At 51.4% G+C, this 26,804-nt stretch overlaps 11 protein-coding genes and 1 non-coding gene across 12 annotated transcripts; 7 read left to right on the top strand and 5 right to left on the bottom strand.

The window, feature by feature from the left end:
• Nucleotides 1-40: 40 nt before the first annotated feature.
• PC9H_007577 (uncharacterized protein) lies at nt 41-1,539 on the top strand (the record flags this gene model as incomplete). The annotated part of the gene is made up of 7 exons (XM_036777107.1): nt 41-85; nt 139-235; nt 286-365; nt 424-762; nt 818-967; nt 1,032-1,361; nt 1,417-1,539. The coding sequence occupies 7 exons, from the start codon at nt 41-43 to the stop codon at nt 1,537-1,539; spliced, it is 1,164 nt and encodes a 387-aa protein (XP_036630727.1).
• Nucleotides 1,540-3,663: 2,124 nt separating this feature from the next.
• Nucleotides 3,664-4,562, top strand: ARF6 (ADP-ribosylation factor, Arf Arf6; the record flags this gene model as incomplete). The annotated part of the gene is made up of 6 exons (XM_036777106.1): nt 3,664-3,691; nt 3,803-3,868; nt 3,949-3,999; nt 4,051-4,302; nt 4,355-4,430; nt 4,487-4,562. The coding sequence occupies 6 exons, from the start codon at nt 3,664-3,666 to the stop codon at nt 4,560-4,562; spliced, it is 549 nt and encodes a 182-aa protein (XP_036630726.1).
• Nucleotides 4,563-5,074: 512 nt separating this feature from the next.
• Nucleotides 5,075-6,413, top strand: CYS17 (Cysteine synthase 1; the record flags this gene model as incomplete). Its single annotated transcript, XM_036777105.1, has 6 exons — nt 5,075-5,170; nt 5,219-5,349; nt 5,409-5,523; nt 5,574-5,976; nt 6,030-6,221; nt 6,277-6,413. 6 exons carry the CDS (start codon nt 5,075-5,077, stop codon nt 6,411-6,413), a joined length of 1,074 nt encoding a protein of 357 aa, XP_036630725.1.
• An 84-nt stretch (nt 6,414-6,497) lies between these two features.
• Nucleotides 6,498-8,035, bottom strand: PC9H_007574 (uncharacterized protein; the record flags this gene model as incomplete). Its single annotated transcript, XM_036777104.1, has 10 exons — nt 6,498-6,710; nt 6,766-6,780; nt 6,831-6,900; nt 6,955-6,995; nt 7,051-7,198; nt 7,252-7,360; nt 7,420-7,498; nt 7,568-7,726; nt 7,786-7,910; nt 7,972-8,035. The coding sequence occupies 10 exons, from the start codon at nt 8,033-8,035 to the stop codon at nt 6,498-6,500; spliced, it is 1,023 nt and encodes a 340-aa protein (XP_036630724.1).
• A 2,451-nt stretch (nt 8,036-10,486) lies between these two features.
• PC9H_007573 (uncharacterized protein) lies at nt 10,487-13,251 on the top strand (the record flags this gene model as incomplete). Its single annotated transcript, XM_036777103.1, has 2 exons — nt 10,487-11,084; nt 11,132-13,251. 2 exons carry the CDS (start codon nt 10,487-10,489, stop codon nt 13,249-13,251), a joined length of 2,718 nt encoding a protein of 905 aa, XP_036630723.1.
• An 845-nt stretch (nt 13,252-14,096) lies between these two features.
• On the bottom strand, nt 14,097-15,916 carry PC9H_007572 (uncharacterized protein; the record flags this gene model as incomplete). Its single annotated transcript, XM_036777102.1, has 5 exons — nt 14,097-14,303; nt 14,360-14,458; nt 14,515-14,664; nt 14,715-14,819; nt 14,879-15,916. The coding sequence occupies 5 exons, from the start codon at nt 15,914-15,916 to the stop codon at nt 14,097-14,099; spliced, it is 1,599 nt and encodes a 532-aa protein (XP_036630722.1).
• A 227-nt stretch (nt 15,917-16,143) lies between these two features.
• On the bottom strand, nt 16,144-16,816 carry PC9H_007571 (uncharacterized protein; the record flags this gene model as incomplete). The annotated part of the gene is made up of 4 exons (XM_036777101.1): nt 16,144-16,389; nt 16,449-16,618; nt 16,672-16,765; nt 16,814-16,816. 4 exons carry the CDS (start codon nt 16,814-16,816, stop codon nt 16,144-16,146), a joined length of 513 nt encoding a protein of 170 aa, XP_036630721.1.
• A 183-nt stretch (nt 16,817-16,999) lies between these two features.
• Nucleotides 17,000-18,177, top strand: PC9H_007570 (uncharacterized protein; the record flags this gene model as incomplete). Its single annotated transcript, XM_036777100.1, has 4 exons — nt 17,000-17,253; nt 17,307-17,458; nt 17,525-17,807; nt 17,859-18,177. 4 exons carry the CDS (start codon nt 17,000-17,002, stop codon nt 18,175-18,177), a joined length of 1,008 nt encoding a protein of 335 aa, XP_036630720.1.
• A 60-nt stretch (nt 18,178-18,237) lies between these two features.
• PC9H_007569 lies at nt 18,238-18,326 on the bottom strand. Its single transcript has one exon. It is a non-coding gene; the product is annotated as a tRNA-Gln (tRNA).
• A 91-nt stretch (nt 18,327-18,417) lies between these two features.
• Nucleotides 18,418-20,314, top strand: PC9H_007568 (uncharacterized protein; the record flags this gene model as incomplete). Its single annotated transcript, XM_036777099.1, has 8 exons — nt 18,418-18,701; nt 18,750-19,215; nt 19,271-19,311; nt 19,375-19,644; nt 19,702-19,768; nt 19,821-19,905; nt 19,964-20,080; nt 20,133-20,314. The coding sequence occupies 8 exons, from the start codon at nt 18,418-18,420 to the stop codon at nt 20,312-20,314; spliced, it is 1,512 nt and encodes a 503-aa protein (XP_036630719.1).
• Nucleotides 20,315-20,531: 217 nt separating this feature from the next.
• PC9H_007567 (uncharacterized protein) lies at nt 20,532-25,001 on the bottom strand (the record flags this gene model as incomplete). Its single annotated transcript, XM_036777098.1, has 11 exons — nt 20,532-20,647; nt 20,701-20,762; nt 20,813-21,140; nt 21,192-21,308; nt 21,358-21,456; nt 21,508-22,115; nt 22,164-22,456; nt 22,506-22,653; nt 22,711-24,305; nt 24,354-24,753; nt 24,865-25,001. The coding sequence occupies 11 exons, from the start codon at nt 24,999-25,001 to the stop codon at nt 20,532-20,534; spliced, it is 3,903 nt and encodes a 1,300-aa protein (XP_036630718.1).
• A 349-nt stretch (nt 25,002-25,350) lies between these two features.
• PC9H_007566 (uncharacterized protein) lies at nt 25,351-26,395 on the top strand (the record flags this gene model as incomplete). Its single annotated transcript, XM_036777097.1, has 4 exons — nt 25,351-25,522; nt 25,577-25,737; nt 25,794-25,873; nt 25,918-26,395. The coding sequence occupies 4 exons, from the start codon at nt 25,351-25,353 to the stop codon at nt 26,393-26,395; spliced, it is 891 nt and encodes a 296-aa protein (XP_036630717.1).
• Between the last annotated feature and the right edge of the window lie 409 nt (nt 26,396-26,804).

Genomic DNA, 26,804 nt, shown 5'->3' with positions numbered 1-26,804 from the left:
CGTGCTGCACGCGCGTTCAGGCTTCCCTATCTTTCCCATCATGCCAAAACTTACCGTTAAGACAACAAAGGGCAAGGTCTTCCAGGTGCGTCGGCCGTCGTCGCACTCGATGATGTACTGAGATCGCACATCGTCCAGGTCGATGTCGAGGCCACCGACACTGTGGCGGGCCTCAAACAGAAGATCCAAGACACTCAGGCGCATCCTGTAGCTCAGCAGAAAATCATCTACGCTGGTGCGCACTGTGCGGCTTGGAATCTACTCAAATGGCTGAAATCTTTGCAGGCAAAATCCTCCCCGATGATAAGCTCATCGAGTCTTGTGGCTTCAAGGAGAAGGATTTCTTGGTGCTCATGATTTCAACGGTGCGCATCGCACAAATCCACCGGGCCACGTATTCATTACTGATCGGTGCTCTATTAGCCGAAAGCTGCCCCTGCCCCAGCTCCAGCTCCAGCAGTCCCGGCGGCAGCTGCTCCCCCAGCACCAGAAGTCGCGCCGCCGACGCCTGCCTCCGCTGCTGCGCCCCCTGCTGCTGACGCCGCTACAAATACACCGTCAGTGCCTGCTGCACCTGCCCCGGCTCAGTCTGCCCTCCCACCGACCTCTGCACCTGCTCTCGGATCCTCCTTCCTCTCCGGAGATGCCCTCCAAACGACGATTACGAACATGGTGGAGATGGGCTTTCCGCGCGAGCAAGTACTCCGTGCTCTAAGAGCCAGCTTTAACAACCCAGATCGCGCGGTTGAATACCTGTTTAATGTCCGTCCAGTAACGAGAAGATATATTCAAGATCACTGACATGGCCACTATCTAGGGTATCCCGGCTCATCTGGAGGCTGAGCCCGCTCCCCCCGCAGCTGCGGCATCACAACCATCAACAGTCCCCCAGCAAGCAGCCCCAAGTACACCAAGCTCGGCGACCCCAGCAGCTGCGCCAGCCAGCGGACCCCAAAACTTATTTAGCGTACGTAGGATACTCTTGCGCTTGGGCTGAGCACTCAAGCGACCTTCTGTAGCTCGCTCAGCAGCAACAACATCAAACTCAAGGTGGCGCTGGTCCAAGGGGTGCTGGTGCCCCCGCTGGCGGTGCGATTGATATTGAGGCCCTGCGTGCTACTCCTGCCATACAGCAACTGCGGGAATTGATGGCACAGAATCCGGCGCTCGTTCAACCTCTCATCCAGCAGCTCGCTGCCCAAAATCCGGCACTCGCACAACAAATCGCCCGCGAGCCCGAAGTGTTGATGCAGTTGCTCGGTGGCGAAGGCGGCGTTGACTTTGGCGCGATTCCCGAAGGCGCTCCCCCGGGTTCGCACACTATCACTGTAACTCCCGAGGAACGGGCTGCTATCGAGCGAGTACGCTACTTTCCCTAATGTCTGCTTCGACACCTGCTGATGATTCGTTGTGCAGCTGGAGGCCCTTGGCTTCCCTCGTCATCAGGTGCTGGAAGCATATTTTGCGTGCGATAAGAATGAAGAATTAGCAGCGAATTACCTGTTCGAAGGCGGGTTTGAAGATGATGATGAAGCCTAGTGCATAAGATGTAAAGCATTTGTAGCTTATTAGCCCGTGGCACTTTACTTGTAATGTTTACCCCTAGATCTGGCTGTGCTGCCATCGGGCCTGACTTTGAGACACGCTCTTTGGCTCCCTGCAGCTCCCTGTAGCTCCTTCGCCTCGCTGCGAGGTGCAAGGCGCCAACTAGACGCCCCTATCTTGCTAGCAACCAAGATGTTCCCTACCGACCGATACGAGAACACACCCGGACGACGTCTCGTAGTTCTGCAGCGTGATTAGAGGAAAACCTTATTGGGGTTTCAAAACACTCTAAAGGACCTGCATTGCGATGTGCGCTCGAAGCGCAGCTTCTGTGCACCGAAGAAGACATCAACGACGACACGCTTCTGGTCGTGCAAGCAATACGGTATGTACGGACTAGCTTGATAAAGTCCGCTATTTGATTCGACGTTTATATTGTTTGTAGTGATCTCGAGGCTGAAGCAAGTAGGATCGTAGCTTTTGATTACACACCGCAATGGGCGGCAGGTTGGAGGGAGATAGGGATACCCCTTTCTCTATGATTGATTGGGACGCTCAAGGTCGCATGGGGAGGTAGAAGTCCATCCGAGGTATGTGTAGGCGTAGCCGGATTTTACGTGTTACTAAAAGCTTTTCTACGGATTAGATCTCATTGCTCAGCTTAGAGATGGTCATCCTGGAAGTGGGGGAAAGGACTGTATATACAGATTCTGACAATAGTGTACATCGGTGGAGGTCCATCACCGTTCTCGTATCGCGCTTCGCGTGGATTCCTTTCATCTCTCACATCTCGGCGGACAAGGTAGATGTCCACATCGAGGGCTACATCAACGGACTTGGGCCGCAGGAACGGCTTCACCGCCTACTCATGGTGTTCACGCAGTTGGAACGCACGATAGAATGGGAATATTCGTTTGAGGAGTCGGCATCTGGTAAACCATCGCCGCGTTCCTCGGTGAAATGAACTAGCTCAATTAATATTGCCCGAAAGAACGACCGTGGATGGTGCGTGAACAAGCACGATATGGTACTGGCTTCTCGCTTCTCAACCGTAAGCCAAGCAGGCTCAAGAAGCGGAGGAGGAGAACGATGTCCAGCAGGAGACTGAGCAGGGGAATCACGACCCCGAAGTTTCATGCCTTTGGGAACGCGGCCGCTTCTGTGTTGGACTACCATAGAAACAAACGGTTGAAAGCCATATAGTAGACATGCTGCTTGAACTTGAACCGGGGAAAGTTTCTAGGGAGCAAGCAGAGCAATGGGGAAGGGAGCTCGAGGACGACAGGAGGATCAAATATGATGATCGAGGGAGTAGTATTTTGGTTTAATCCACCAGGCTTCTTCTGGCATAACGCGACATCATGTCAGGATGATGACCTTTTCTCTTCACGAGCGCTGAGAGCTGCGTAGAATGAGAATGTGTTCGGAAAGATGTATGTATGATAAATGAGAAGTGTACTTGTAGAATGGTGGCTATGGACAAACCAGCGCCATGTGCCTGAACTCTTGATGAACTCCATTGGTTTTTGTCTTGTTTCGTACTCTTATAAGACCAGTTCCGTGTCTTCATCCCAAACGTACTGTTCAAGCAGGTTCGGAGGATACTTAGCCACGATATGGTACTCCTCCATTCTATACCCTCGAATTTGAACTGCCCATCGATCGTGCTCAGGATAAGACGAAGAGAAGTAATAGTCCGCTGAGGAGGGATTTGCGTCCTTCATGGCGGCCGAGGGGCGAGCCAGTGGAGGCTGAAGTGGCGCCGAGGTCCATGAGCAGAGCAATATGTGGTGTCTGCAGAGGATTGGCGGATGTGAGCTGAGCGCTGATCCATGGCCGAGGAAGAACAAATGCCTGCGTCGTTAAGCGCCGAGGTAAGTGGGCCGGTCCACGTGGACAGCCAAAAGGACAAATTGCCTCGAGTCGTTTGTGAACTGCCCCTTCTCTGCTTTTTTTCCGTCAAGTCCTTGTCCTTTGGCTCTGTTGCCTTTTACTGGTAGCTTCCTCCGTCCTACTCAACGTCGACGCATAATCGTTGAGCCGTTTTAGGTGCTCGCCCTCGTCGTTCTTTACTTCTAGCAATCACTCGATTTATCACACTGAATACACACGAACAAAATGGGTGCTAATCTTTCCAAGGCCCTCGGTGAGCGTCTTCCAGAGTGCTCCTGGATTCATTTTGCTAAGCTATGGTGCCTCGCTGCGTCCTTCTTTGCGCTGTTGCATTGTGTCTCGGTTGGTGTATTCTCGGGTGCAGGCAAACTGTTTGGCAACAAGGAAATGAGACTGTTGATGCTGGGTCTTGACGCTGCCGGAAAGACAAGTGAGTGATTGTGTTCTGACCGTTCCTTTCAGAACACTGGCGATCGTTCACGTTTTATCACTGACACTTGTGTTTCCCAGCCATTCTATACAAGCTCAAGTTGAATCAATCCGTAACGACGATTCCGACAGGTGAGTTGAAATGACATTCTCAAAGCACTGCATTATCTTATTTGCTCCCAGTCGGATTCAATGTTGAAACCGTCACATACAAGAATGTCAAATTCAATGTCTGGGATGTAGGAGGACAAGACAAGATTCGTCCTCTGTGGCGACACTACTACACCGGTACCCAGGGTCTTGTCTTTGTTGTCGATAGTCAGGACCGAGAGCGCGTTGATGAGGCGAAGCAGGAGCTACATCGTATACTCAGCGACAGAGAAATGAAGGAATGCCTCTTGCTTGTCTTTGCTAACAAGCAGGATTTACCAGGAGGTCAGTGACTCGTCCCTTCATTCACTAAGCCAGCGCCTGATGCCCCGCACAGCAATGTCCCCAGCCGAAGTAACAGAGAAATTGGGTCTCCACCGCATGCGTGACCGTTCATGGTATGTTCACCCCAGGTAAGTGCACGCTGTTGTTGTTACCGCTGTCCGACGCCAACCTGGTTCTCCCTTAGCTGTGCAACAACCGGAGAAGGTTTGTTCGAAGGCCTCCAGTGGCTCTCGCAGAACGTCAAGAAGAGACAACCTTGATTTCCCATCGCTACCTCTACCACCTTCCTCGGTTCGCTCTAATTCACTACTTGGAAGCCTATTTCCATAGAATATCCTGCTTCTGAACATACCCTCTGAATGCCTCATGCTCTCTCAACATCTTGTTTTACTACTGTTACTACCACTATTACTCACGTCCTCTCCATGACCCGCTCTACGTATGAGCAACGGACGCTGCGTTGCATATATGCCCTGTCCACGCCTTTTCCTAGCTACTTATCTCGTTCGTCTGTATACTTCCTTTCCCCTTGGACACACTCCCTCGCCGTCTTGCCGCACAGGTCCCATCTCCCGTCGTACCTGGGTGTCCCGTTCTATTCACATTTAATGGATTCTCTGTCAAGTAATCACTCCGCGCATCTGCTCTGGCCCGCCAGCTCTTCTGGCCGTGCAGAATTCTTGTGCAATGAGAACGCCATTTGTGCTTATCTAATCGCAAACGGGTTAGACGATGACCATAAAGATTGTTCGAGCTTCGCTGCCTGATTCTCATGAATTCCGTTATCCGTCAGGCTGCCTTCAGGCGGAACTTCTCCTCAAACTCCATCGTGAATGGATTCACGGGTGCTGTCGGTAACACCCCGTTGGTATGTCTGCACGTTGTATAGTGGCTTCAGTACTGAGAATGCGCTCAGATATATTTAAAAGGCCTGTCGGAAAAGACGGGCGTCCACGTATATGGTAAAGCCGAATTCCAGAATCCTGGAGGCAGTGTCAAGGATCGGGCAGCTCTTGGTGTCGTCCTAGATGCTGAGGAACGGGGACTGTGAGCCTCTAATTCTTTGACATGTAACCACAAGAGTACCAAGCTGACCAATTCCCCAGACTAAAAGCCGGAGGGACAGTAGTAGAGGGTACAGCGGGCAACACTGGTATTGGCCTGGCCCACGTCTGCCGTGCCCGCGGCTACAAATGCGTGATATACATGCCAAACACCCAGGTCAGCACTTTTCCCTCGTTCACTGAACGCCACGCTCATGTCCAGCCCAGAGTCAAGAGAAGATCGACTTGCTGAAGATGCTGGGTGCGGACGTGCGCCCCGTGCCCGCCGTTGCATATGAGAACCCGGCAAACTACAACCACCAGGCGCGCGACTATGCCAAGGACCTTCCCAACGCCATATGGACCGACCAGTTCGACAATACCGCGAATGCGAACGCCCACTATACGTCCACGGGTCCTGAAATCTGGGAGCAGACGCAGGGAGAGCTAGACGGGTTTATCTGCGCTACCGGCACGGGTGGCACTCTCGCTGGAGTGGGCAAGTATTTGAAGGAGAAGAGCCGGGGAAAGACGCAGGTGTGGCTGGCTGACCCCCCGGGCAGCGTCTTGACGAGCTACATCAGTAGCGGCGGCAAGCTGACGGAGCGGTCTGGCAGCTCGATAACCGAAGGTCCTAACATTCATCCGGTTCCATGTAGCCCGTACTAATGAGACAATTTTCAGGAATCGGTCAAGGCCGCATAACAAACAATCTGGGCACGTTCATCAACGACGTATCTGGGGCCTTCACTGTCTCCGACGACAAATCGATTCGCATGCTCTACGAACTTTTGGACTCAGAAGGTCTCTACATGGGCGCAAGCTCAGCATTGAATGTCGTCGCTGCTGTTGAGCTCGGCTTGAAACTCGGGAAAGGCAAGTTATATCACCCCGGTAGTGATTGGTGTACTTACAAACGTGGCCTCTTCAGGTTCGAAGGTGGCAACAATACTATGCGATGGGGCCTACCGTTATCAAAGCCGGCTCTTCTCCAGGCAGTGGCTTGAAAGCAAGGACTTATTGAATGGTATTCCTTCTGAGTTGCAGAAATATATTGTACTGGACTAGACCATACATGTTTCTGTTCATTCGCATAAATAAATAGGCTTCCCCGACCAACCGCTAACTAATACATGACATGCGATATCGATATCACTGCCTCTCGTTGAAGTCCTTCGATGCTTCCAAATCAACAGCAGGCAGAGTGCTTAGACCCATGGACGTCTCTGATACGGGCGCAAAACGAATAATTGACCGCCCTGTTCGCGTCGGTCCGTCACGCCGTCCTGTAGTATGGGCAGTCGTGATGTTCTCAGCGCCACGTCCAAGGCCTACTCGAACAACTAGAAGGGCAAAGGCAATGCCCTTCAGAATACCATGGTCAGCACGGGTCAAGTGGGGAATGTCGCAGTGAACTCACAATCGCTGGACTAGTCTAACCAACTGATTAATAGCCAACTTTGGGAAGGAGACGGCCTCACTTACCGCATCAAGCGCGATGAACTGGAACGGCGCCTTCGCGAGATACGATACATGAGTGATCAGGAGACAAACACTGAGATTTATCAGCTCAACGGAACCAAACGGAACAAGATGGACGGCGACGTACGTGTAGATTAGTGCACTCTCGACCACGATTTGGATAACGGGCTATGTTGAAGGGGTTAACGGACTGCGATACAGTCTACAGCGATGAAACTTACACGGGTACTGCGTCTGTTGATGTCATCAAGTCGTTGGCTGAAGGACCAAACACGCCAAGAGATGAGTGCTGTTGGTTATCGATGTCATCAACATCATGGTCAAACAATCCGTAGTCAAACGCGGGCGCACAGGTAACCAGAATGTTCGTGCTGGGTATAAGATCAGGTCATTGCCGATATTTCCACACGGGCAGAATACTTACAAGAGTGTTGTCGCGAACACAGTAACGATCCAGTGCCCACTGGCGCTGGTGAAGATATCGACGCCCGGTGCCTGTCTAGCAAATGAAACAACGACATTGATCCCAGCGACTAAACCGTCACGGCCTTAGTCTCCTCGAAACGCACAGCAGGGCTATACGCTGACTCACTGGTTAGCGCAGTTGTCGTGATAGTAGGAAGGACGATGATTCGCCAGTCGCCTCCCCAGACAATGTATAGTCTATAAATCTGGTTTTATAGCAAGATCGATATTAATGTGGAAAGCAGGGATCATTGATCACAAGTTGATTTACCTACCATCGTCGTGTCGCCTACGAACATCTGGGCGACATAGAAAGCTGTTTTTACTACGAATTTAACCTCTCGTGCAGCTTTATAATATGCCGCTGGGCCTCCGGGCTCACGAGCCTTGTATATGAACGCCTCGAAGAGTCGGTCAATTTGAAGGATCCAATGCTAACAGAAATATGGGGTTGAGCCAGAGCCAACCAGAAATTGATCAAGGAGGTACTTACGACGACAATCAGAAGGAACAGGGTGATGTCGACGAATAGTAGGAACCTGTTGATGGGCCTGCGAACGCCGTTCCCTTTCGCGAAAAAAACATACAGCGAACCGACGAAAAGAATGCAATATATACCTATGGCATAGATAGTTTTAGCGCGTGCAAGATCGTCGCGTATATGTAGAACCATACGCACCAAAAAGAGTGCTGTGAACAACAATACCAGCCAACTCCGCCATAGGAAGTGTCAGAGACGGCATCTTGACCTATCAATTCCCTGTGTCCTAGAGGGGCGAAAAAGAACACAACCGCGTAGCGGCGTTGCATTATATAGTCCATGCAGCTCGCAAAATTTCATCGGTTGAGAGTAGTATAAATGGATACGGAACTGGTTTGTGATGGCGAGAAGCACTGAGTGTGAAGCAAATTTTGATGCGGTCCTTCTGGGATATCATATATTCGTACGCGACGGGGGGTTATAAGGGAGCCGGTCCGACCCCTGGCATCAGCTCTCATCGTTGCGGGCGTATCGCCATTCTGGTAGTGAGCTGTCGGCGGGAACCCCTGGGACTTTACCCCGGCTTTGTTGCATCTCTCGGGTCCGCTTAAGGTGAGAAGCGCGTCCTGCGATTGGAGTGAGAAAGACGATATGTCTGCATCAGATTATCAGAGAATCTTGACGGACATCAACGCCTGAATCGATTCAAAACGACCAACATCATGATTAGCGTGCACATGTTCCAACTGATTGATCTCGCGTGTGCTTGGAAGTTATGGATTTCCTGTACGAAGAACGGTTTCAATGCACGTAATAGCAGCTCAGGAATCCTGCCTATCAGTTTACTCATGTGAGCACTGAGCGCTCTGCAGCATGTGGCTTACTCACCAGGAAGAAGCGTTGACGTGGGCTTCGAGTCTTCGGGTATGATGACGGTGTCTTCCATCACGTAGAGGGTTTCAAATGACCAGAAACGGCAGACTTGTGGTCAGGTCTATTTTGCGATTGTGGCAAGACACTAAGTTTAGGGAGTCGGGGTCTTGGTGTGATGCGTGACATTGTTTTTTGGCTGTGGCAACAACGGTCAAAAATAAGGGTAAAAAACTGCGTGAAACACAGAGAGAAAGCAAAGGAGAGCTAGCAGAAACCAACGCGGTACATGCAGTACGACAGGTGTGAAGGGACGCGAGTTCTCGGTTGTGACTTGCATATTTCGCGCATTTCCTACGGTGTTGTCGTAAATTGTCAGATAGTACGTCAGAAGGCTGTATGGTGTAGAGCACACGGGCGCATATGTTATCAAGACTTTGTACCTAGATGATCATGAAGTGGTATTTGCCTTGAATCATTCCCTTGCTTGCGAGAACCTACGGCGCGATGCAACTAATGTTGCAGCCCCCGTCCGCAGGGTCTCGTCACCGTTCGATGCGACATCATCCTAGATTCAGCCGTCGTACCAACCGGCTGCAGCTGTGCTAGGCAAATGCAATACGGCGAGGAGTGCTGGCTCGGATACCATCGATGTTTACGTAACCACCAACGATGCTACATGTAGCAGTTCATATTTGCTAAGTACTCCGTGACTCGAGTTAGTTGTACTCGTGCTCACTAGCAACAAACACCGCCTACCGTAACGGGTTTATTTGACTAGCATTTGGAGCTCGACAGGACACATTCCGGGTTGTGGTCGTTGGCTCAGAAACACCATGGAAGTTGATGTGACGGTGACGGGTAGAGGACCCTCAGGACCGCGATCGGGAGTCATCTGTGTCTGTTGTGGCTATTATTAAAGCAACGCTTGAACTCCAGTGGCTTGCTCCGAAACTTCGGCAAAATAACGATATGAATTGGATATGAGTCGGAGTTACGCTCATTGCGCTGATCAACGCGTTCGGGCTAGCCACGCACTGATGCTAGATGGATAAGGTTGTAAACCATCATCCTGTCGACTTATATAGCATGTACTCACCGAAGCTGGGTCTTCTAGTGGCGACCTTAATGGGAAGGCGTGGGGTGCAGTACCCGAACTCCTGTCCATCGTGATTTAGCCTGGGGCGTGTTCAGTGCATGGGGGATTGTCGATCTAGGTAACATAAAGCGATAAATCCATTTGAGGTAGTCCCCCGTCCCGCAGAGTCCGTTTGAAGGAGCCAAGGGCCAGCACGCTCCAGCACGATGGACCTGTGATTGCGTACGAGGCGTGCACGAGATTGAGGGTCATTATGAGATCGATGAAGTTGCGCACTGTTGAGAAGCCGACAGCCAGAATTTAGCGCATGGGAATTCCCACGTGATCTGTTCTGGGAGAACCCAAGTTTTGGCTGCATCGCAAAATCGTATGCCTCCTCCTCTCCCTCATCCTCGACTCTGAAATTTCCCTGACTTCCCTTTTCTTTTCAATTTGGGGACGCCTTTTACTGTCGTCCCCCTGTAACACTGTCTCTCGAAACAAAATACTCACTTTTGCGCCTGTTCTGGGGCTCAGCCTCCTTCCTCACTCAATCCACCAATAGGGATCCTCTTTTCTACATTCTAATGAGTCTCTCTTTTGGCGGACTGGCCCTTTTGTCTTCACGCACCTCGGTTTCGGACCTCGTAACGGTTTCGCTCGGCAGAGATCATATCAAGTCCATCTTTTGCTTGCTGATCTTTGTAATCGTCGTTGTCCTTCTCGGTCAGTCCTTTCAACCCCTCCTCCTTTGCTCGCACATTGATGTTTTGGGAATTTCGCTGCGGGACCGCATCTGTGCATTCATTTCCTCCTCGCCCTCTCGTTGAATGTTCAGCATACCTCACCAACCCATCTGAAACATCGTTTCGAGCATACCTCACTGAGCAATCTTTCCGCCTTCATTTGAGCCACCTCGATGACCACCTCGATGACAAGACGGATGTGCAAACTCAGCCTGTTCATAGCGTACGTCCTGGCCCGCCGGGGTCGGCTGCATATCGCCCTTCAGGCGGTGACCATCTAGCGGCCTCGTTCCACTTTGCTAAGCGAGCTTCGGTCTCATTACGAACCCCGAAACATGTCTTCCACAATTTCGGCATCTGCACCATCGCTGCCATGATGCCGATTGGAAAGACACCAGGACGAATTTGCAACACAACTAGCTATCATCTCCGTGATCGTGATGCATCATCGCTCATAGCAGACTCGTGGTATATTGGCGCATTTGGTAGATGGTGGCGAGGCGGCGTTATAGAGGCGTGGTACCGCGATCTTATCGCTCGTTCCAGTGATGAAGAAAGCTGGAGTTCCGGAATCCTAGGCATCAAATCGTTGGATAAATTCAACAACGATTGTAATGGTGCGTGCTGTGGTTGGCCTATGGACTATTTCCTAAGTAAGGCGCAGGTCTGCCGTTTACCGCGAAGACCCGAGAGTCAACCCCTAAAGTCAGAGGTCGAGATAGACTACAAAGTAGCCATCAGTCCCGGAGTCAAAGTCCGCCGCCACTGCCCCAGTCAGTTTCACTTCCATTGCACACGACGCACCAAGATCTAGCACCATTGGCTATCCCATCAACGTCTGAGTCCCCTATCGTCGGTTCACATTCTAGGCCAGTTTCAGATACAGCACCTCCGGATGTCAACTCTGCTGTGCCACTGTCTAGGGCATCGTCAGTTACCTTGTTTGACCAGTCTCCCCTCATCGCGGAAGTTCTACGCCAGATTTCGGCCGCTAAGACCTCCATACAGGACGCTCGTACTCAACTCACGGAACAACAGGCATCTGCTGCTCAGTCCCACGCTTCTCTTCAGAGTGAAGTAACTATCCTCCGGGATCGAAAGCGAGATGAAGAAGCTACACGGCTTGATTTGAAGTCTCGCACCCGCGCCCTTGAAGAAACCAAACGCGTCTCCGAAAGTTCGCGTCGCGATGCTGAGCGACGCTTGAAGGCCGCCCGTTCCGCCCGAGACGATGTTACTCGCCGCTTGGAATCCCTTTCAAAGGAAATCCAAGCCTTACAAACCCGGTGTGACGAGGATATAAGCGACATCGAAGCGCGCAAGGAAATAAAGGGCATCACAGCGATGGAGATGGAAATCTCAGAGGTGATCGATGAGAAGCGGAAAGAAATGAAGGTGGCCGAGGATGTCGTTGCTACGCTTGCATTACGGGCGAAAGGTCTGGAAGAGAAATTGGCCAACGAGAGGGAGAGGTTGAAGACGCTCAGGGCACGCGTCGAACACGACAGGCAAACTTTGGCTCTTGCTGCTTCGCAGCCTACCTCTCAGGATCTTTGGACCATCTCCCAGCAGCCTGGATTTGTGCCTTCACCGATTACGGAGTATCCCGCTGAGATTTTCGATGCAGGCTTGCCTTCCCCTATTTCTGACGAAGCAGCCTATCACTTCAACAGCCATATTCATTATAATCCAGAACATACGTCTACCCACAACCATTATGATGTGTCTCTTGGCCAAGGGGATTTGTATCCTACCCTCATGGACTTCAAAGCCCTTTCAACCTCAGAGCACTATCCCACTACCAACCTGTCACCGTTCAACAATGATTCCGATAATGGTCAGGACCATGCACTATTAAGTCTTTTCAACCGTAGGCCACTCGTTGCGCCAAATTACATCAGCACCTTGGATTCGACACAACAAGACGCTTCGTCTTTCCCAAGCGATCTTAGTTTCGACGGACGCTGGCGTAGAAATGTCTCCTCAGGCATCCAGGAACTAGGCAACACCCAAGGTATTGACATGTACCGTTTCCGACATCCGTTGGGAACTTCTGAAATGGGTGTCGCGGAAGACGCGTCAAATCGAGACATCTTGAGAGGACAAAGCGCGATTCGTCGTGCCGTGCCCCATCGCACTTACTCCGACCCACCTCACGTTCACAGCGCAGACCAGAGCTGGGAGGCAGTCGCCGCCGGTGGACATGATGGTGGTAAGGGCAGCTTCCCTCGGCGTTGGTTCTCTACATCATCAAAAGGTCCAAAGAAAGGTCTCAATCCTGACGCGAAAGTCTTCAGTCTACCCAGCTTCATCAAAGGCTCCAATCCCGTCCTCGGTGCCTCTCTCGGTCTTCAGAGCTACGATAATCTCAACCCCAACGGCCTCAGCATGACTTCGCTTTCCTCGACCGCCACTAGTGGCACGCTGTTCTCTGGAGCATTTGCCCCATCGCCTGCAGAGCGTGAGGTGCTTCAACGCGCGCTAGGTGGTTCATCGAACGCTAGTCTCGAACGCCTTCCCAGTCTCAGCGACGTTGGAAGCATCCCATCATCCCCGAATCATGTGCATGCCACGGCTGTGAACATGAACAATGCTCCCGGCATCGGGCTGGGTCTGCATCATTCGCACAACGGGATGCCGCAGAGTCACCACATGTTCCCTTTGCCCTCGTGGCTCCAGTCTTTGCCCCGTGTTCGCAAGCCGAACTTCAGTCCCTGGGACGACGAGGAGCCTGCGCCTTCTGCATCTGAAGCCGGAAGGGGAGATTTGATGAAGTCCATGTAGTCGAAATCTGTAAGCCAAGATCTAGATGGACAATTGGAGTCAGCGTGTTTGTTGCCATCCAATGTACTGATCACTGTTGAAATTATATATTATAGAAAATACGACCCGTCACGACCTTTACGCCCAGTTTGCCTCTTGCTAGTCGTGTGATGAGAACGACATTGAGAACTAAGAACTATAGCTGTGACATTCCAGGAATCGGACACTTCCACGCTCTTAGTTACAAGGTCCTACGATCCTATCCATCATTCATCTAAACATTTATGAAGACGATCCACATCTCATATCTAGGCAATAAACACTTCGACACCTCGTTGAAAACATTAAAATTCCTATTCGTCATATTCATGTATTCATAACACCCGTCTACAACGCAAAACCTACGAAGGAACGAGTACTCGAAAGCAGCGTGTACGGTACTAAGTCGATGGAGTGCACAGCAAAACGTAGTTGAAAAGTAAAGAAAAAGGAATGGTACCACGATAACATATCAAGCGGTATGAGGAGGGGGACGGCATTTTACCGGTATATAGAGCCGGGAGAACTAGGCGTAAGAGCATACGGTAGGTTGCTTGCATGGGTATACGAGAGGCGTTGTGAGTGCGAAGGCATGAAGAGAACGTGATGTAGAAGGGAAATGGATAAGCACCGGAAACGACAGAATTGCAAATGTGACGTAGAATAGGATATGCGTAAGAAACAAAATGTGGTCTCCATGCTCCGTATGCCGTATACGAGGCAGTTATCACCAATTAGAGAACGTATCGACGATAGGGTGTTAGAGGCGGTCAGCTATTTCCGACGATCCCGAGAAAGCACCGAAAGCTGAGCCGCCGACAATGGTCCTATCGCGCACCGTCTAGGACCCCGCGAACGTCGTCGACCGTGCTTAGGTCGGTAAGGAAGGGGACTAAATCGGTAAGTTCCGTATCGTGAGGATCGTTGAACCATGATGAGACGGGGACGGCGTTGTTGGGATGGAAAATGTAGGACGCGGGTGAGTTGTCCAGGATAATGGTGTCCCCTATTGGACGGCCAAGTTGCGACAAATCCTGTGACGAATGTTATATGAGCGGTGATCGCAAAGCGTGAATCGTGGGACACAAACTTTAACATAGTTACCCTTATGATTGTAACAACTTTCTCGGAAAAGTCGATGGCTGACAACTTGGTGGATGTCCAATTTGTCAAGTACCGGGTCGGCGTACTAAGCGAAACGTAAAATCAGTCAACGAAGCCGATGTCAAGTTATGCTGACGTTACCTTGCTGAGACTGGCGGTGAAGACTACGACTTCGTAGATTTCACCCATTTTTTTCAGGAAGTTGTCCACTCCAGGGCGCTTGATCACATAGACATTGTGCCAGTGGTATTCAATCTCAACAGGGACGACATAATCCGCTTGTTGAATAGACTGGTTGAAGACGGGTGAATGGGAGTGTCGAAAGTGACAGCGTATCGTACCTTGAAACTGCTGTGCACTAGGGTCTCATCAAGGTCAAGAACCAGACACTTCCTGCCAACATGTTGAGGGGCAATCGGAGGCAGAAGTGGTTTTGGCACGCCGTCCTATAAGCACAAAGTCCTAGATAAATATCCTGAATTGTGAATTTTGCAAGAGAACGTACTGGTCCGATAGGAATCCCCGCTCCGCCTCGCAATATAAGGATATCTTCATCGTCTTCCATTTCGTCTTGACGTGTATCGTCTAGCTCTTCGTCTGTATCGAAACTCGTTGCCTCAGACTCGTCCCCATCACCAACGCCGTTTGTGGCAATAGTCGAGTCTCTCTTTTTGTGTTCGTGGTGGATATGGATGCTGCTACCGCCCGTGGATCCAGGTGCCTGGACTGCCCCAGCAGTCACTCCTCCCGTTTCCTCTTCGGGGAGTAGTTGTGACGTTGGGGTTGGAGGTATTATTATATCGGAGTCTGAGATTGGGGGAGGCGTTGTGCTGATGGGTGGTGGAATAACGATCGCAATCTTTGAGGATTCGGCTGTGTCAGAGGACACGGGCAACGTTTTCTCAGATGTCTCCACATCTTTCTTCGGTGGGGCGGGAGCTTGGGTCGGAGGGTCTTCAGCCTTGGCCTTCTCGTTCGAGGTACTCTGCTCGGGTTGGGTGGGAGACTCCGGTTGCGACTCGTGAGCCTTTGACGGACCAACACACGGCACGAGCTTGTAAACGAGTTTCACAAAAAAGGAAGGCCTGTTTTGAGAATTAGGTGACTTCGACTTCTTCGCTATCGGAACAGGAGCAGGATGGGTCCCATTGGAAGGTTTATCTCGTTTGGATAGATCTCCAGGAGCGTCTCGCGCGGCACCTGACCCATTCGGAGTAGCTCCATTTTCCTTGGTAGAAACAGTTGCTTTCTCCTCCGTTGCAGGCTCAGAAGCTGGGACTTTTGCCATTGGCGCTGACGACTTGGACGCATCCTGCGACGCCACTGAGTTCTCCGCTTCTGCACCCGACGCTGCGCCATCCTGGTTACTTCGTCCTATCGAGGCGTTGCTGGCAGAAGCGGTGGAGTCTTCGTGTATTCCATTGACCTTGGCGGCCTGGTTGGAGCTACCATTCGCCTCAGAAACCTTTGCTGGTGGTTCTGAGGAGGGATTATTGGACAGTTTGTCGTTTTGCGGCGAGACTGACGGCTCCTGAGCTGTCATGGTGGGAGGAGGGAGGAGAAGAGGTTGGGTGAGCGAACGCGGCTTCTGAGAGACGCAGCGTTCAGCATCTCCTGCCCAGAGCCACGCGGTTGCTGACATAATCAGCCCTAAATTAGAATAAGGCGCTAAGCGCCCACGGTGCACCGCTGAACTCAAGCGACAGCCGTCGTCAAGAACGGGGGTGGTATACTACTCTAAGAGGTGCTATGTACAAATCATCGTCCTAGTCAACTACCGTCTGCTGCTCTCGATGCCGTCGATGGTGGGGGTGTGTCTGCCCCGGGAGCGCCAGGGTTGGCCGGAGCTGGTGATTCTCCAGCTTTTACCTCCGCTTCTATTCGCTCTCTAGCCCGGACTACTTTCGATTGTAGGTAATGCGAGTGGGCAGGCGGCGGCGGGACTTTGCCCCCAGTTGCCTGTGGCTTTGGTAGTGGCGGAGGCGGTGAGTTAGCTTTGAAGAGATGTTCGTAATGCTGGATGATGGAGTATTGGTCGTCAATATGGCCGACTATCCGACTGGGGTGAATCTGACCTTCAAGACGTTCTCCATAGATTCCCCTCTCTTTATGTTTAGAATGAGATGCGCCTCATCAAGTGTCATGCGGTGTTGCCTCGTTAGTTGGTCTGTTATGGTCCCCGAGGTTGCATTGCTGACACCGGCGACGTCAGCGCCAATCGCGTTTTGCGGTGCGTGTTTTGCATCTATGAGGTGGTCAGCTATCATTTCAATCAAGACAGGATCGGGCATCACGAACTTTTAACGGCCTGCCTTCCTGCTTCCAAAAATGCTTTCCCAAGTATCCGTGTTGCTGCTACAACTATAGAGATTAGTAATTTAGGGGGATTAGACTACGTTCATGGTCAGCTAAAACCCTATCCAAGCAACGAATTACTCACCATTAAGTTGGCGTAGAGCAAGCAAGAGAATGAGAATGAGTGTACGGAGAAAGTGGTTGGGACGGAGGCGGATCGTGGGAAATTGTCGCGACCGAAATTTTTGGAAATCCATTTCGTGCCAGACTTTAGCATCAAGATCCAAGTATCAAGGCCAGAGGCCAGAGTTCTCGTTTCTTCACTCCATAAATGCACAGCACACCCTCAAAAAAGCGCAAACATGCTCAAAATATAGGCGATAGCGTCCTCAAAAAAGCCAAATCCATGAAGTTCGACTCGGATGCAACTACACCACTTGTGAAGAAGGATAAGGGCAAGGCGAAGGAGGTAGAAGAAAGTGAATTCAGGATTGTCAAGACTACGTTGACCGTTTCGATATCCCCTATATTCGCAAGCAACCCTCGCATCGGAGTGGAGGAACTGCTAGATTCCATGGTAATGCGGTACGGACAGAGCTTTCACAGTAATTATTGCCGCCTCATGCGTTAGTTATTAGGTATATACCAGCTCTGGAGGGCGTGGTCTTATCCCATTCCAACCTTTCCTTCATCCAAGACACCGGGATAATAAAAGGAGACAGCCCGTACCTAATATGCGATGTCGCGTTCGATGCAGTAATATGGAGCCCCCGCGTCGGAATGAAAATCAGTGAGTTTGCTTTCAGCGCTCCAAGCTGCTCGCTTCATAATACCTAGTCTCATCCATCTCTGCAAGCTGGGAAGGTTAACCTGTGCTCTCCCGATCACATATCCCTCCTCGTGCATCGCACATTCAATGTGTCAATACCCCGACGCCATATCCCAACCAATGACTGGGAGTTTGAATATGGTCCGGCTGAAAACGACCCGGAATTCGGTGCTGTGTCTCAGGATACAGACGAAGAGAAACAGGACGCGTCAGAGGATGCATCCAAAGGTCATAGCGGGCGATGGATTCATAAATTGACCTCAGAGGTGGTTGGTGGGGAAAGTGGATTCATCTCGTTTGTGGTGGTTGGGTAAGTCGCATGCCCTCTCGTTGGATGCCGGCACTCATGAGATATGGACAGCCTAACCATTGCGAACGAGATGCTCTCATTGGTTGGCTCACTTCAAAGTGACCCCTTCTCGCCGGCCCACACGCTTGTCAATCCTCTTCCAGAAGAAGAAGTGGAAGCCGAGGAAGATCAGGACGGATCAGCCTCTGAGAACGGCATTCCTTTAGATGGCGGAAGCGATGGAGAGAGCGAGGCCGTCGACGAGGACATCGAGCAATTCGAATCGGACGAAGAAGAAACAGAACGCCTCGTCCAGAAACGAAAACGAATAGATGGCCAGGGCAAGGAGGAGGTAGGGAAAAGAAAACCAAAACGTCAGAAAGATGTGTAGTCGTAGTTTTGCCCTGTAATTGAATGTCTGTATCTTGCTCTTGTCGTGAACAAAAAGTGGAGGCCTAGCCAGGATTCGAACCTGGGTTACCAGAATTCACAAGTGAAACTGGTCAGAATCTGGTGTGATAACCACTACACTACTAAGCCACGATGCCAAAAGTCCCCTAATGAGGCCCTTGTCCTGTTCCTGTAGATAGACAGGGGCGTGCTGTACTGCTCTCCTTCACCGTCGACCACAATGAGCACCAATCCCTCTCACATCCTCATCGCGCGACATTCTCGAGGCCCAAACACGCCGTCTGCTTCCCTCAGCTCTCCGACAGAAACACACGCAGCGGCGGCGGGTATATTCCGCGCGACGGGCTCCCCTCCATGGCTGCTCGAGGAATGCGAGACCGACGATATCGTCTCCGACCTGAGCATCGATTCTGACGACCTGGCCATTGATCTCGATGAGACGTTCACAAAGAATAGCAGATTTCCTGGCACGGTGAAGATCATCGTCGAGACCACTACATTCTGGTAGGTCGCCGATGTAATAGCAGTTACCGCTCCTGACACTAAGGGCAGGGCACACAAAGAGGTCCTCTTCTTCTCGTCCCCATTCTTCGAGGCAGCTCTTAGTGGGAACTGGGCAGAGACTGGACGACCTCCATCTATGTCGTCCGTTATTACCATTTCCCAGCCACCTTCGAATCCAGGGGACAAAGGCAACCGCGAAGGTCCTACTGAGATGACCTTCGCGCCAATGGACCCGGACGTATATCCGGACGATCTCGAGATTCTGGTACCCGGGGAACTCGCCGGGACGGAGCCCACTACTTCAAGTGACTCCGAGGAAGGTGATTCAGCAAAGGAGGAGAGAGCTAAAGCCAGAAACTCGAGCCTGGCAAAGTTACAGGGCACTTCATCTCGATCCTCTACAGATAATATTAGCCTTGAAGTCCCCACTACCGCTAAATCCACCACCCAGGGTGCTCTCAAACGACGTCTCAGGAACGGCCCCGACGCAGTTATTGTTCTCAAAGAAGAACGCGTGCGATTCTCATTCATTATGCCGCATATATTCACCAATCTATTCTATCCTGTAGGCCAGTACCTTTCACGACTTTCTCAAATTTGTTTATCCTCAGTAAGCTCGCCTACATCCTCTCAGTTTGTTATTATGCAGAATACTTACCTACGCATACGCCAGCCTCGTTTGCACTATAACATGGAACAACGTCGAAGGGCTCATGAATATCTCGCATAAACTCTCGGTGCCGTCCCTACAGCAAGAATGCTTGACCTTCTTGCTCAAAAGTGCGGCCGGCAGACCGATTAAAGCCCTTCGCATCGCAGAGCTCTTCGAGGAAGAAGAACTATATCGAGAAGCTAGCCGATTCGTCTTGGACAACCCTGGGGGGTGGTCGGAGCATGAGCTAAATACACTGAGCCAAGAGACACTGCTTAAATTAGAAAAGAGGTACGCGTTGTGTCGCGCTATTTTTCACCCCTCCCTACTGAAACTGCGAACCACCAGACGGAATTGGTTCCTTGAGCGAGTGTTGAAGTTGGGCCTTACATTGATCGCGAAAGAATACCAGTGCGTGAGTCCATGTCTAGATCTATCGTCTGCCATACGAGGCATTCATTCCATAGTGCCCATCTTGTCCAGATTCAACCAATTGTGCTCGCCTCTTAGAAGAGAAGTGGCGACAAGCCTACCATGCCGTCTTCAGATTCGGTGCGCTGCACTCTCTATGGCTTACCAAATGCAGTCCTTAGACATTTTCACCTCACAGGACCTCCACAACCTTCAATGGTCTTTCGGTATCTTCGTATGCTCGAAGGAGTCAGCCCACCGTTAGCCCTGAGCCATCTTGCCTGCCAGACTAGTGCCAAAGCCTTCATTGCAACACGTGTGTACCGTTTCCCTTCAAACTCCTCTTCTCATCCTCTCTCTCCGATTAGTTTTTGATAGGATGTTCTCCCTCGGTGTTCGGGGGAGCGGCACAGAGTCCGCGCCACTAGGTGCGCGAGTCGCCGCCGCCGCCGCAGTTGCTGGAGGGGTAACCGGTCCCCGCCGCCACTTCCTTTACTGTTCGTTAAAGCCAGAGATTGTGACCCGTCCAGTGCCGCGTGCAAGGGAATGACCGTGTGGGATGACACTTTAGGTACAAGCCCGTATGTAAACAAACAAATGGAATCCATGGAACTTAGGGTATCTAATGAGATGTGCTGCGTATAAGATGAAAGAAGAAAGTACAATATGCCCATCAGCCCCACCATAAGGAGGGTTAACGTACCATTAACCTTAAAGAACCCACCGCGTACACGAGGAAAATGTAGATACAAATAAATCCGTCCCGACTATGAGTCGTCTTCAAAAACGAAGGTGGCGTTCTCGACAATCCATTCGATAAATAGGGCCTTGCCGGCCATGTCGCTGAACTCGGCGCTCGGGTCTGGCGATCTCAAAAGCGTGGCTACAAGTGTGCTATCAAGATAGGCTCCCAAAGTGAAATGAAACCAGGCTTACGGCCAAAGACAACGCCTAAATTCCGCGCGCTCATAAGATTCGTCTCCCTATGTTGGTAGACGCTAAGGATTTTCGTGAGCAGCGAGTCGAAGAGAGCGAACAATAAGCATACCGATGTAAATGAAGTACAAGGACACGTAATGTGTGATAGTGCTCGTCGGGCAGTTTGTTAATTAACTCTAGAAGGGCGATATTCTTTGCCGAGGCTTCTCTTAGTTGTATTGCCGACATAAAATTGTCGTGTAGATCGAAGGTAAGTAGAGGGATGGGTAGCATTCGGAAGTATGTCTTTAAGACGGAAGTGACGCTGCATATATCGTTGAACCGTTCGGAATCGGTCAAGTCGAAAGAGGAATAATCGCCACGTTCAAAAAGTTGAGTGATGTTTTTCGTGTGGCTAGAACCGCCCGTCTTCCGGTAGATGCCCTCGTAATCAAGAGCTACATGAATCGTTAGCAAACGAATGACGGAGAGCGCTCGCGATTTCTCACCAAGAGCATCTACAGCAGCGATGCACTTCTCTACTATCACAGGAACTTGCCGATAGCCCCCTTGGCGGTCAGCCTGTACTTGTTCCGTCAAATCTCTGCCAAACATAGATGGTCCCACTATATTGTGTGAGATCAATGGAGATCGTCTGTGAGAAGAGGGACTCACGAGGCTCCACAACGTCGGGTTCTCTATGCTGTGAATTTTGCTGCGAACAGGAAGCAAGCACGTGATTGTGGCATCGAACATGGACGGAAATGTTACAGCCTAGTACACTTCAGCATTCTCGCTCAAATCTTAGTCAATTGGAAGACTGACCTGAGCAACGGAGCTGTGATCCCCACATCTTGTCACCGCAATGATCACACCGGGTGAAGCGCAGTATGCTCATCTGTTGAAAGGCGTGCTCCGATTTTGCCTTGCCCCGAGCACCATTCACGACACTAACTAGTTGTGCTTTCACGCCCGGCCACTTGAACTTCTTCCCAGGTGTAGGCATGTCTACCACGTCGGGCTTCTGCACTTTGAGGGTGCCGTCGTTGTGCAGAGCTGAATTAGCTGGGAGACTTATTGAGTGGGCCATCGGTGGAGGAATGGGCTGGCCTCTGTCCATGGAAGAGCCTCGCGGACGGGTAGGTGCAACTAAAACAGGATTTTTGGCAGGAGTCTCAGGAAGGCTGTCCATCCGTCGGGCGTATTGGTTGGTAAGCTCCGCGATTTCCTCGTAGCGTGCGCTGAGAACGGTTGTCTCTTCTAGACACGCTTCTCTCGCAGCTTTCAACTCGGCGATCTCCCTGACCAAAGCCTCCTTTTGCTCTTTCAGCGGAATGAGCTCGTGCTTATACTGCGACTTGATGTTGTCGAGACGCTTTGTCAGGGACCTTCCCAGATTAGCGGGAGGGGCTTCTGCATTCGCAGTTGAGGCACTAGGTCCGAAGTCAGTCTAGACCGTTCAACAAACTATACCAACTCACCCTTTAGAATTCGACAGCTCTTCGACTTCAGCAAGCGTCATGTCTCGTTCCACTCGTAGCTTAGAAACGTTCTGCTCCAGTCCAGCAAGATTGTCGTGTAATTCCTTGGTCATCTTCTGCAATAGTTGTTGGCGTCCTTTCTCCTCTAACATCGCGTTAAGGCTTGCGGCTTGCCCAGATAGCTGGACTTTCAATCGAGTGACCTCCGCCTCAGCAGCGCGTCTTGCCTTCAACTCCTTGTCATATTCCGATGAAGCAACGGAGATACCGTCCATGTACTGACGACTTTCACGCTGAGAGGGTGTTAAACCAAGCGCCCAGATGCGTCAAGACAGCACGTACCTTCATCCCATCCAGCCGGCTTTTCATTTCCGAGCATTCGTCACGTTTAGACTCAAGCGCGCTCAGTATGGTTTCAACAAACTGCTTCTCGAGTTTCAATTGTTGTACTCCGCGTTGTTGGGCGTCTTCAATGACCTCTCTTAGTCGCCTACAGACAAGAGCATCTGGGCTGGATTGCGAATTGACGGAAGGACTGGGTTCAGACTCCGTGACAGTGATCATAGGAGACTTCGAATCTTTAAAGGAATCACTGGAATCGACTGAAGGCCCAAAAGTATCTGACGAAGACCGCCTTTGGTATACGTCGTTCCTCATGCCAGTCTGGTTGAGTTCGCCGTTGACAGAGGTGGGGGATGGGTTACGATGTTTCTTCCCCCTGAGATCTCCTTTCTTTGTCCCAAAGTCTGACGAGGAAACGGCCGGAGACGCGACAATTGTACCTGCACCACTACTATTTGACGTTCCGTTACTAGCGAGAGATACCGCCGTTGGTGGGGGAGTGGTGGGTACTTCATTGTGTTCGGGTACCGACTTGAGGGTGTCAGCGGCTTTAGCAGCATTCAATCGATCAGAGACATCAGCTGGGAGGGGGAACAGAAGGTCGGAGAAGTCAGCTGGAAGGGAAAATCGAATGGGAGGCAACGCTGGCGCAATATAAGTGTGATGAGTTTGAGTAGGTGAAGCGTCGGATAGATCCTCCTCGCTGTCGTTGTAAAGGGTGGAATCCGCTTCGAAACTCCCTCGTTCTGAAGGTTGTGATTCGGCCAAGGGAGCCGCAGGGCCTGGGTTCTCCTTAGGGGGGAGGGCGGGAGGAAACTCTACTTCGCCATTTTCAGCATCGGTATCACTTTCAATGTTATGTGGTACATCAGCTTGGTGAGCTGGGGAATTGGGGCGAGACCTGCTATTTGAGCGGCTGCTTCGTACATTGAGGCTAGATGCAAATGACGACCGAGCCGGACCCTCAGAAGAACCAGCCTCGCGTGAATCAGTAGCCGATGAAGGGCGACTGAATTGACTACTCGCGTCCCGCCATTGCTCTGAAGTAATAGATGTCGAAGTTGAGCGTCGTGAATTACGCCAAGATGAGTTAGGATCACCTTGTGGTGATTCGCGCCCTGGAGGGCTGTTAGGATATTTGCTAGATGTTCCACTGAAAACGCCAGATATAGGTGAGAGTAGAGTAGTTGAGGATCCTGCGGACATTTCTGGGAGTTTCGTGACATCCCCTAGAACGAGGCCTGGATTTATCGATCGTCGCTTGTCACGTCGGGAGGTAGGAAGATTGAGACCAGTGCCTTCAGCGACGGTAGTCGCCGGCTGCTCGTCATGACCCTCAGGACTGCCAGCAGAGTTCTGACGGAAGAGTATGTCTAGAGGTCGTACACCGTCGTCATAGCTCTTGCGACGTAATGATTTATCGCCATTAGCCGACGGTGGTATAGGGAGAGTGTTGTTCTTGTTTGGAGGCGGGCGCGGGGCAAAATCATCAGGGGATGCGACCGACCCTTGGGTATCGCGGGCTTTCAGGGAATTGCCTCCCAGCGAGGAGGTGATTGCGATTCCAGGGGAAGTTGGAGACGGTACGGTGGCTCCTGGCCGCGGGGAGTTCGATGTTGACATACTAGGATCAAATGCGTCTTCGACGTACTCGCGTTTGGGCGAGCGGACGATGGGTTTGTCTGCGCCTCGTGAACTACTAGGTCTTGAAAGGTCTAGGTGTAGGTTCTTCCGGCCGCTGGTATGGGACCTTGATGAACCTGGCCTATCGGATGTCCGTGGATTGGCTGGTGATGCTCGCTACAGAACGGTTTAAACGGTATCCAAGAAAGAAATAGTCATACTTACGCCGTTCTCGCGATGAAACTCCCGGGCGGCATGGTCGCGCGAACGCGACGAACCACTTCCACCGTTCCGTTCCTTCTCGGCCTTCTTCTGAGCGTGCCGCCTGATCTTAATCATGCGTTCGTTGTGACAGTCCATACAATAGATGCCTTGGCTCGTCCTGGCGAAGACAAGTTCTTCTATCCGTTTGTTGCAGACCTTGCATTTGAAACAGTGAGCATGATAAGAGTCCTCTCCGGTCATGATGGCTTCGTCCAAGATAGGCTCATGACAAACGCTGCAACTATACGAGCAATTGGCGCAAACGGGGGAGCCATCAGATAGCAAAAGGATGTTTGTGTCTGCCGTGACCTGATTGCCGCATTTCGCGCACTTGAAGCAGTCGACGTGGAAAAAGGATTGGCTACGATTAGGATGTGTCAGTATTCTGTCTGCGACGATACCAACAAGTAAGGGTGCTGAAAAGCGCGCAAGGGGTAGCGGCGTTGCATTTGCATTGCAGAACATGACTCACCCGAACGCAACTACCAGACCCCCGTCCTCTGTCACTGCGGATTGTTTACACCCCGGACAAAGCCTGTCCTGCATCGCATGAGCGGCGCCATTAGTCGTCGGGTCGTGAGGTGTCGTTTGAGCAGTAGCGGCTATCATGTTGCGCCCGTCGAGGCGTGTCGTGCGGTTGAATCAGAAGCGAGGTGTGTTCGATACGTAGTCGTGGTGTGGTTGTAGCCGCGGGAGGCTTGGCGTCAAGAGCTGGGCGGCTTGGGCAGAACTCCAGGTTCAAGGAGAAGCGGGCGACGTAGAATATACAATGAGTGGCTTTGATGATGGACGCCAGCGACAAAGGGAGGTTGGCGGGTTATGGTCGCGAGGAGAACTGTATATGCATTGTGCACCTCCGGAAAATCGCATGTCACGTGGCACCTGGTACAACTTGGAAACTATCTGATACTTGGATCACTGCAGTCGAGTAGTGCCCTCATCAAGCTCATAGGCCCTGATGGCTTTCATAACCATATCCGGGTTCCCTTCCTCTGGGAAATCGACTCGCACACAGCAGATCAAGGCACATTTAGAAGCAAAAATCAAGAATCCCGAGTATTCTGGCCCCCTCAAACAGGTTATTGTTCTCTCCGACGACTCCTTGGGCATCAGTCGCACAGCTTATGATGGTAGGCATGCTCGTGTCGTCCCATGAAGTAAACATGCGACTCAAAGTATGTCAGACAGCCGAGCGGAAAAGCCTGCACGCGGGACACTCTTTACGACACTGCAAAGGCAGATGAACGCCGACACCGTCCTGATCGTCGATTCATTAAACTATATCAAAGGCTTTCGGTACCAGATGTACTGCGCCGCTCGCGAGATGAAACTGAGGATGTGTACTGTAAGTATGGACTTCCTTGCACTCTCCACACCTCCATCCATCAATGATCAAGCCAGGTATATGTCGTAGCAACACCTGAATTATGCCACCAATGGAATCTCACTCGGCCAGATGATGGAAAATATTCCGACAAGACGTATGTGGTCCCTCTCATATGACTACTTTCCCTGACTTCCCCAGACTTAACGGCCTCATTATGCGATACGAGGAACCATCATCAATGGTACGGTGGGACTCGCCGTTATTCACGGTGCTGTGGACAGAAGGTGGTGTTCCGGGCGATCAGATTTGGGACGCGATCACGGAGGGCAACGTCAAGCCTCCGAATGCGAGTACTCTCCAGTCCGTCAAAGCCCCCAGCGACGCGCTGCACTGCCTGGAGCAGACAACCACCTCAATTGTATCGGCGGTTATGACCGAATCGCAAGGCTTCGGCGGGCCAGTGGCACTCTCCGTGACACCCAGCCTCCAGCTTCAGATCAACCTTCCATCAAGACATATCACATTGTCAGAACTACAGAGATACAAACGCCAGTTCATCACGATCCACAAGAAGGCCATTACTCTTGGGTCCACAGAGAAGGGAGCCGTCGACTGGAGTGAAGAGAGCGTCGCACATAAATTCGTGACTTTTCTGGAGGAACATCTGAAAGCCTGAATACACGAGTTTATCACGCCTTGACTGCTTCTAGGCTCTACTAGTCTCAGCCGAGCAGGCCTCCAGCCATGACAATCACTCGACGATTAGCGACGTCCAGTGCCCTTGGAGTCGGCAGTTTGATCTCAGAAGTTACATAGATGCTTGTCAAAGTTGTCTTCGCCTTCTTGAATTTTATTTCGCAGCCCTCGTGGCCCTTGAATATATAGTGAAACCGCGCTGGGTAGGCAACTACGTAGAATGCTCACTTCAACAATGACATTGAATATCGCACGTGAGACACGGTGGCAACAATGCATATCCCAAAGAGGCAGGTGCGGTGTAACCCTGCACGACAGTGTCGGTATGATCGGTTTGGGCTCTTGTTTCTCTACACCCTCCAAGGCCCAGTAGCTGCCCCTCCCCCTCC

Source organism: Pleurotus ostreatus (genome assembly GCF_014466165.1).
Source record: "Pleurotus ostreatus strain PC9 chromosome Unknown scaffold_5, whole genome shotgun sequence".
NCBI lineage: Eukaryota > Fungi > Basidiomycota > Agaricomycetes > Agaricales > Pleurotaceae > Pleurotus > Pleurotus ostreatus.
Note: the sequence above shows the minus strand (reverse complement) of the source record. Positions and strands in the feature narration are given on the sequence as shown.